General features: G+C 46.7%; 1 protein-coding gene across 2 annotated transcripts; it reads left to right on the top strand.

Moving 5' to 3' along the window:
* Positions 1-389: 389 nt before the first annotated feature.
* ZDHHC22 (zinc finger DHHC-type palmitoyltransferase 22) lies at positions 390-9,499 on the top strand. 2 transcript variants are annotated; one of them, XM_038406605.2, is made up of 3 exons: positions 390-1,166; positions 2,406-2,981; positions 6,894-9,499. In XM_038406605.2, exons 2-3 carry the CDS (start codon positions 2,420-2,422, stop codon positions 7,157-7,159), a joined length of 828 nt encoding a protein of 275 aa, XP_038262533.1. In that variant the 5' UTR covers positions 390-1,166; positions 2,406-2,419; the 3' UTR covers positions 7,160-9,499. The 2 variants fall into 2 exon arrangements, with proteins under 2 accessions (XP_038262533.1, XP_043372172.1); XM_043516237.1 differs by lacking the exon at positions 390-1,166 and adding an exon at positions 1,185-1,838.
* Positions 9,500-9,908: the final 409 nt, after the last annotated feature.

Below are 9,908 nucleotides of genomic sequence, written 5' to 3'. Positions count from 1 at the left end.
CAATCCTAGGACCAGTTTGCAGCCACCAACCTGTATTTTCTGTCCCCTGCGACCGGTTCAGAATTTGAACCTTGGTCTCCGTAGGTTCAAAGCACTAAGTCCGGGAGCCTCCTCGTGCCCCTTTCAAAGGGGAGACATTTCTTTGACAAGCTGTGAGTGTTTGTCAGTGCCTTGTGAGTGGGGGTCTGTGTGGATGTGTGCACGTATTTTGGAGAGAGAGAGTGGGCGTGTGTGTGAGGTGGGGGGAAGAGGGCGCTAGTTACTCAGCACTTATGGACGTGGAGTAATTAAAGCTCTGTGCACAGGTTCCCTGGGACCCGTTCAGCATGTAGCATAGTGGACTTCACCCCACCCCCTTCACTGCTCGCTAGTTGACTAGGGTGCCAGAGGTCCCCGATCTGGGTAAAAAAGAGGAGGCTGCCAGCCAAGAGAGAGCGAGAACCCCTCCCAAACTTTCCAGCCTTCCCAGACCTGTTCCTCAGGGCTCTTCCAAGGAGCGGCTCGTCTGCAGCAGGCGAGACGTTTCCATCCCCCCCCCCCACACACCCTCCTGAGGCACCTGCTGGAGCAGCCAGTTTCCAGCCGGCCGGGCTGCCGCAGGCAGGACCTGCTCTGGGTGGGTGAGCTCAGATTCCTCTTCCTTCCCGTCTCCTGCTCCGCGGTGCTGCACTGGTGGAACTGATGGGATTTCAGAAAGCCCAGCCTCCAGGGCGCACAGGGCCACCTTCCCACTGCCGACAGGGTGCTGGTAGGGTAGGAGGGACCCCAGGTGCCGGGGCCCGGCGGCACACAATACTGCTGCCTCCAGTGCCACGGCTCACAGGCGGGCTGCTGCCGGAGGAACTGAAGGAAGAGCTCCCTATTTCTCCCGAGGCTCCTGCTGGAGGTGCTGAAGGGACAGCTCCCTATTTCTCCCGAGGCTCCTGCTGGAGGTGCTGAAGGGACAGCTCCCTATTAAGCACAGGGCGGTTCCTGCTGGGGACGCTGAAGGCACAGCTCCCGATTGAGCAGCCTGCTGCTATCGGGAGAGGGCTGCTAAGGGGGAAGCTCCCCGAGCCTCCGCAGTTCACACCGCGGCTGCTGCTAAGCCAGCGGCTGGCCTTGAAGGGACACCAGCTTCTTCCCAGCCCCATTGGACTCCGGCCACAGCAGCTCCAAGCAGCCAGGTAACAAGAGCAACAACTATGCAATCCTAAAAAACAGCAAGCAAGGGGATTTCAAGGTTATTCCGTGTGCCAGCCAGACAGCAAGCCAGACGAGCTCGGAGAGGGGGATGAGCTGATCTGGAGACTGCCCAGCGGTCCAGCCAGAACCAGGATAGGGCTGCCAGTGTTGGCACCAAAGAAAGTTCCCAGTGGCTACTAAATCTTTAAAGTTTAAGGGACAAATGTGCTTCTGATTTAAGTTCCAGGCTGAAGTTTCCTTACAATGATGGATAAGGTCCAGTTGGGGAGTGTAAAAATCAGGCAGTGCTGGAACAGGCGGCTCCCTGCTTCATTTATTTGCCATAGGTCCTTTTACCCTTGTACATTTTAAATGTGTCTGGCACAGATGGAAAAAGAAAGAGCTAAACGTAGTCATCGCCGTGTTGGGGGAGCTGACATGGACCTGCCTAGACAACTGCTGTTTTGTACCTTTAGTTTTTAGGGGATTTTGTTTGCTTGTTTGGTGTAATCATGTGTATTGACTATACAATAACGCTAGACAGACACACGCACAGAGCCCCATTACTGTTACAAAGTTCCTCGCACCACGCCGAAGGTTGCAGCTGGGGCAACACTTAGCAGTTGTTTTGTGCATTTCCTTATTTTGCGCATGTAGGGACAACAGTCATTGAGGTAATCGGCAGATCTGTGGCTTCAACGGATAAATTAGAGTTTTGGATTTGATCCGTATTGCAGTGGATTAGAGCAACCACCCTTTCTCTCTTCCCTCTTTCCCCCACCTTCCTTCTGCCATGCAACACAAAAATTGACCCTGCCTGTAACGGGAACTCCTGTAGTAGAGAAAAGGGGAGCCGCGGAGCGAGCCTGGTGCTGATGCCTCCGGCAGACAGAGGTTCCAGGCACCGCGGCCTCTAGAATCTCAGTGGCAATGCCGCCTGCAAGCTCCCTGAAACCAGGCACTGGGGCTGTGACAGTAACAGCTAGGAAATGAGGAGCGATCGTTCCCCAAGGAGCTGGTCTCTGTCACGCGCCCCTGAACTGGTGGGGATTTCATTGCAGAGGGGTGCGTATGGCAGACGGGAGGGAGGGGCGGGGGAGAGCAGCAGATTGGGCATTGATTGCCAGGAGCAAACAGGGGAGCCGGCGGGAGAGGGGAGAATGGGGAACCTGGAAGGAAATGGACGCATCAAGCATCGGTCTGAGGCGGTGATGTTTGTTCTCTTCTTGCTCTCCCTGCAGGAATGTAATCCACAATGCTAGTTCTCAGGGTGCTCAATGTTGTTGCTCCAGCCTACTTCCTGTGCATCTCCTTAGTGACCTTCGTCCTCCAGCTCTTTCTCTTCATCCCCAGCATGTTCAAAGACCCTTCCACCACCCCACTTTTCTCTCCTGCTCTGCTGCATGGGGCCCTCTTCCTCTTCCTCTCAGCTAATGCCCTGGGGAACTACATCCTTGTGATACAGAACTCCCCTGAGGACCTGGGCAAGTGCCTGAACTCAGGCGGAGGAGCCGAAGTGGTGGCGGACCGGCCGGACGGAAGCAGGTCCCCTTGCTCAGCCTTGCCCAGCACCCACTTCTGTAGACTGTGTGCCAGAGTCACCCAAAGGCATGACCACCACTGTTTCTTCACAGGGAACTGCATCGGGAGCAGGAACATGCGGAACTTCATCATGTTCTGCTTCTACACTTCCTTGGCTTGTCTCGACTCCCTGGTGGCAGGGGTGGCTTACATTTCTGCAGTGCTCTCTATGTCCTTTGCAAACCCACTGGCCTTCCTCACCCTCCTGCCTCACTCCATCAGCCAGTTCTTCTCAGGTAAGCGGCCTCTCTCCCAGAGAAAGAACACGGTCTTCCTTTCCCAAATGCGCCACTTGGGTCCTGCTCTTTCCCAGGCAACGTTGTGAGGGGCGGAGGGCGGGGAAAGGGAAGAGAGGGGTTCCTGTGCTCACGGATCTCTTCATTGAGGCTTTGTGTACATTTTCTGCACGAGTTGAGCACTGTGATCAAAGGGGCTGGGCCCCAGCCGGGTTCCAGATACAGTCCTCTTCGTAATTTATGAGGTTCTAAAAAAACCCAAACCCAGGGCCTAAGACAGGGCGTCAGTGAGCAGGGCTGGTGGGCGTGCAGAGAGTCCAGTGCAAGGAGGCAGCAGGAGAAAATATTTCACTCATTATCCTAACGCAGAGGGGTGCCTCAGTGGGTCCCTGGGGATGGTTCTCAAGTTCTTCAGAGGGGGGAAACCATATTCTAATAGAGATTGACTGGGGGACACTTCCCCTTCCATTTGCCATCACCTGGTCCCTCCTCCACTCCCATTAGACACACACCCAACCCCACCTCCTTTCCCATTTGACATACACCCAGCCCAACTGCCTTTCCCATTCGCCATCATCCAGCCCCACCTCCCCTTCCATTTGCCTTCACCCTGCCCCATCTCCCCATCATAAGACACATAACCAGCCCCACCTCCTTTCCCTTCCCAATAAACACACCTAGCTCCCACATCCCCTCCCTGTGGCAAGTATAGCTGCTGCTCGCATGGAAAATCAGTGTTAGGAAATTATGATGTTAGCTTCTTTTAATGCTATCTAGCAGGTGGAAACAAAGAAGAGAATTAGTATCATGTGACCAACCAGCTCTCCGCAGACCTCCAGCTAGTTCTTTGCAGACCACAGTTTGAGAGCCACCGTTGATATCTGAAAGTGCCCCATGCCAAAAGCAAATGTATTCAGAGGAATAATCTCCTGCTTCTGACCCTGCCTTTTTATGCCTTTCAAGGTGCCCTTTCCCCATCTGCATCTTTTCGTGCTCCTCATCAATTCTCCCCCTACTCCTCTAATTTCTCTTCCTGATCCTTCTCCCACACTCTGCCTCAGCACCTCTGGTTCTGTCCCTCCTCATCTCACCGTGCCCCTGAGCCCCTCCAAATGCACCAAATCTAAATTTGAGACAAAACCCTAGAATGAGGGGAATTTGAAAAGTTGCTACATAGAAAGTGTATAGACTAGTGGTATTCTGAAAGTGACTATGTAAAATTTAATTCTTTTAACCATCAGACCTGCAGCTTGTGTGTATCAGAATCAGCTCTCCTCACTTTACTGACTAAAACAGGACTTCTGCTCTGACTCCTGCAGAGCCACTCAGCTCAGAGAGAGGACCAGGATTGTATTCTGGGGTAATGAATCAACAAGACTGTTCACTATGTTTTGATTGCAGAATCTTGCTAATGATGCATGAGGCAGAAGGAACCCAGCTTGATTTTCAGCTTCCAGGCTGAGAAGGCTGGCATTTAAAAACAAATAAGTAGCAATTTACTCAGAAAAGTATCTGATTTTGGCATGGTAGTCACTAAAAGACAATAAACATGGAACCCTGCCATGAGATTTTTATGGAGTCACTTTTCCAAGTAGAATCACATTTTAATTAACATTGGATAAACTTCTTCCGAATGAATAACATTCTCTTCTTCTAAGCTATGCCCGACACAGCAAAATGGGGGGACGAGGTGAGGCAGCCACCAGGGAGCTGGTTATGGCTCTTTGAGCCTATGGACTGATCTGCATCAACCCTGGCATATGTTAGAGCAAAACCCTAGGCTGCACTAACTTATACTGCTAGTGTATGGATCCTAAGGGAGCATGTATTAACTGAGGATCAGTGCACCAGAGCAGAGCTCCACCACACTCCACCACCTCCTTTTCCTCCTCTGACATGCTCTCTATGCTGGCAGCAGGTGACCACTGGAATAGGAGATGGATCTGCAAATTTTATGACAACTGGATTAATTCTCAGCTGGCTAGTTGTGGCCAGAATCTATGCTCATGAGGCCCAAAGAGCCAGCATGGATATTAGAATTTGGCCCAGTATCTATAAGTTCAGCATCATAACTCAGCATTTCTGGCATAAATAATGTGCAGCAATAAGATTGAGATCACATCAGGTTCACAGGGAACAGAAGTAAATTTGGTTTTTAAAATGGTCTCTGGTAATGAGGGGCAAATAAGGGGTATTTTTGTAAATGTCTGTCAGATTGGATCTATTGACAAAACTATAGATTATATTTGGATAACCTAAGAATAAGATTAACAAACCTTATGTCCTTTAAGTATGGCTCAGGGAAGCTTTATACTTGCAAGAAGAGACAAAGGATTCCTCTTCTCACAACATGGTGACTTTCTGCATCATGGCCTCAAATAAATCTTGCAGGCTTGTTGCAAAGTCCCCAGCTCCCAACAGAGCATTATCAGGAAAAATGAACCAATCTCTATCTCTCTTGCTTCCAATAAATGCTGAGAAGCCCATGCTTGTTTCTGACCTTCCTATTTAATATTTCAAGTTACCTCACTAACCAAATTAGTATGAGGATTCTTCACCTCCTTAAGGGGATCTGTTCTCCCCTGGCCATGTTGTGCATGATGTCTACTGATATCTGACAAGAAAAGAAAGGTGATATTGAATTTAAAAAGCAATGTTTAACAGTTCAAGTGTTCAGGACTGAAAAGCCAGATGCTGTAGTCTGTTTGAAAACAATCATCCTGTGAATGTTCTCTCCTAGCCAAGTCCAAAACTTGAAGTGAAGTCAAAGTGTAATTTTATGGCAGCCAACAGCTAGACTATTAATTACAGCATTTCAAGATGGAGAAGCTGGAATTCATAGATTTTAAGGCCAGAAGGGACTATTAGCTCATCTACTCTGAAATCCTGTATAAAACAATTCCAATAACTGGAGGAGCCATGAGCTACTTACAGCCAGCCTCCCAGCCCTGTTCTGGTGACTTCTGGTGAGAGAAGATGAGGCAGGACTAATTATAAGATGAGCCAGCACTCCTGCACCATTCCCTATGGTGACTTCTGCTGAGAGAGACTTGGATTAGAGTAACTTGAGTTGTCCCCCCTGCACCATTCCTACATTCTTCTCTTCAGGAGGGAAAGGTAACAATAGAGAGGTTCTTTTAAAAGACCTATTAGGAATTAGTTATGATACATTTGATGGTTATATAAGTACTAAAATATTGGCAGATCCTGAGCGGGTGCAAATTGGCCTATATACTTATATCATACTATATATATATATAGAGCCAGAACTATAACTGCTGTAAATTTTCACAGCTCCATTGACTTCAATTTATACCAGCTGAGGATCTGCTCATATTTTTTTAGTACTTATAGGTGTATAAAATTATATATAACTTTTTTAAAACAATGATTAGAAATACCTATCAGATTCAATGTTTCCATAAGTCTTTCAGCGTGCTGTAGCCATGTACACAAGAGATGCTACTGTGTGGCAAGCTAGTGCATTGTAGATTCACACCCTGTTTTGCTGTGCAAAAACATCCTGTGGGACAAGCCCTGTGTCATTTAGGCACTTTTGAAAATGTTACTAACAATGATTAAAATACATCTTATATTTTGTGGAATTTTTCCTTTAAGCCCTGATGCTACATATTACCAATATAAACACTAGTCTAGTCTAACCTCTACAATTTTAATATTTTTCCCCAACAGTGTTAGTTGCATTGATGAAATACTTCAATTAGAATAATTAGAATGATTAATTCTCTTTTTCCTTCTAGCTCTCAAGTTGTATAATTGTTATAGAATATAATTCAGTTTCCAGAACTCTTGAGGTTGACTATTTCTGGATGGCTAATATATTAATATGTGGGGTGTGTATAAAATGCTGTTTCTTTTTTCTCTTCCCCTCTTCTGGCTCTGGAACTGCAGGAGCTCTCCTTAGCTCTGAAATGTTTGTCATTCTCATGCTGTACCTCTGGCTTGGAATTGGACTTGCCTGTGCTGGCTTCTGTTCCCACCAGATACTGTTGATCTTACGAGGGCAAACTCGCTACCAGGTGCGGAAGGGGATGGTGGTAAGAGCCCGGCCCTGGAGGAAGAACCTGCAGGATGTTTTTGGGAAGAGGTGGCTAATAGGACTTCTCATTCCTGTGCTAAATGTGGAAAGTGACTATCATAGGCATAAAGACAAGTAACTCTCCACAACACACACACACAGATATACCCCTACTTTCTCCCATACTCTGCTGCAACACGGCAATGTTGGGATATTCCATCTCTCAGTACTGAAGACTCTGGGGGGAAGGGATTGGCTAGCAAACCAAGCAGATGTAAGGGATTGTCTTTCTGTTCTGTGCTTGTACAGTGCCTAGCACAATGGGGTCCACATCCATGACTAGGGCTCCTAGCCGCTATGTTAATACAAATAATACATATTAATAAGGAGATCACAAACCATGTAGATGAAGAGATACCGCCGCTTTGTAGACACATCACTGCACCTGTGTACATGGCAACAGTCTCTGTACTATTAGAAAAATAATATTCAAATCCTCCTTTAGAATCCTTTCTCACTCTTTCATCATCCCTCTCTCTCTCTTGCTTTCTCTCTCTCTGTTTTCTAACCTATGCCTTCTCCCACGACTGGCAGCAGGATCCTTCTCTATCTAGCTGATAGCCCATGCTATCATGACTAGATTGTAAGCAAAGTATTTGTTCCTGTGGGGGGTTTCCAGGTTGGAGCTTTATGAAGCATAAAGTGACCTGAGACAGAAAGAAGCATTTAACAGTAAAACTGTAGTGCAGCCAAACACTTTAGGAACAGGCTGTTAGGAAGGCAGAGAAAGTCTAGTCTCCATAGACTAGAAATTAGGGATGGAAAGGACTTCATTAGGTCTCTTGATCTCCAGTTATTCTTGATCTCTTCCCTTCGTAGGTGTATGAAGGGATAGCAGCTAATAGACTGACCACAGGGCCTGTCAGGATTGTAGCTCTAGTGGCTGCTTCTCAGAGTGTTTCTTCTTCGACTCCCCACCCCCAGCCCTTGCCTTATGACACAGTCCATGGCACAATTGTCTATCCAGCTCCAAGGACCAGCAATCAGATCTAATAATGGACCTTGGATCAAATAAGGCAGAGATACAAGAAAAGAAAACTGTGAGCATGAATGGAAAAGATGCATTTGAGAGTTGGGCTCTGTGTGAGTGGTTGTGTGACAGAGGTAGGTTGGGGGTGACTTGCGTGAGTGAGTGATAGAAGGTGCATGCACACAAACTGGGCTGGCAGGAGAGTGTAAGCGGCAGCACTTAAATGTACATCCTGATGTAGCACACAGTCAAAGATGGTTCATCCATGTTGAGTGGTGTTCAGAGTTCAGACTTCACTAGAAGACAGTGGGGTTCTCCAAAGACCGGGACACTTTGCTATCATTTTGTAGTAGTATTAAAAATTAACAAAATGATTACCTCAAACATTCCTGCCACACCCTTAATATAGGCTCTTCAGAGGTTCTCAAACTGGGGAGGGGCGTGGAATGTATTCGGGTGGGGGAATGAGAAGCTTTAGGGAAAAAATTACTGTGTGTAATCAGAGCGGGTGGCCAGAGAGTGGTAGCCATACCATACCATGCCATTCTTACTTCTGTGCTACTGCTGGCAGCAGTGCTGCCTTCATAGCTGGATACCTGGGTAGCAGCTGCCACTCTCCAGTCTGCCTTCAGAGCTGGGCAGTCAGAGAGCGGCAGCTGCTGGCTAGGTGCTGGTGGGGGATCATGTACATTACAACAGGCCCAAAGAAGGGGGGTGTGATCAAATTTGGGAACGAATCCTTTAGGACATTTTCTCTAGCCCAGGTATAGTGGGATATATTCATCATGGTATATCTCCACTAAGGAAGTTAATGGAGTTACTATTGGGATTAATCAGCCCAGTATGTCAGTATGTCCTGCTGCAGCAAACCCCATCATATCAGTGCTGAGACACCATGTTGATAGTGCCTTAAAAAAAGACACTACCACATTTCAAAAATTATCACAGTGCTTTATTCCAGGGGTTTATTATAATGAGAAGAAGCCTCTGTTATGGTCATCTTTGCATCAGACAGTGTGGCCTGGATGGGAATCCACTACTTCTCTTAATAGACTGGAAGGGCTGCTGTTAAGCAATGAAAGGTGTATTTCTTTCTTGAACACCACTCTTAATCTATCATAGGGGAGGAGCATAATACCTGCTCTCAAAGTTGTGTGTCTCCCATAGCAGTGCACAGCCGTCATTCCTACAGGCTTTAGAATTGGCTCTCAAACAGCTCTATCATGATCCCAGGGTGTACACAAGTATCAAACAAACACAGTACATTGTGATGGACTGCGTGACCTTGAGAATGTACTGCAGAAAAAATGAGTTGTGTAGGTAGAACACACATAGACAATATTCTTTCCACATTGAATGTGTGTTCGCATGAACACACCTGTATTTACATGTATAGTATGCTGTATTTTCACTAACAGACAACAATAAAGTGTTTTGATTTTTTAAGTTATCTTCTGGATGTTGTGATCTTTAACTGTTCTTTTGTTCTATTTGTGTGTGTGGACATATACATATACAACTGCATAGTTAATCACCTTATATGTACAGTAGGAAGAAATTAGGAGTCAGGTCTCCTGGGTTCTTTTCCTGGCTCTGCCACTGATTCACTGTGTAACCTTGGGCAAGCCACTTCATCTCTCTACTTTAATCTCCCCATCTGAAAATGGATCTAATTACATAGGAGGGTTGTGAGGTTTAATTTATGTTTGTAAAGTGTTAGGAGGTCCTCAGATGAAATGTGCTAGAGAAGTGTTACTATTATTATTTTATTATTAATTATTATTATTATTATAATATTATTATTATCCACAGACAGCTTGTCGAAGTGAATTACTCCCTACTGGTACCCATGCAACAA

Source organism: Dermochelys coriacea, chromosome 6 (genome assembly GCF_009764565.3).
Source record: "Dermochelys coriacea isolate rDerCor1 chromosome 6, rDerCor1.pri.v4, whole genome shotgun sequence".
NCBI lineage: Eukaryota > Metazoa > Chordata > Testudines > Dermochelyidae > Dermochelys > Dermochelys coriacea.
Note: the sequence above shows the minus strand (reverse complement) of the source record. Positions and strands in the feature narration are given on the sequence as shown.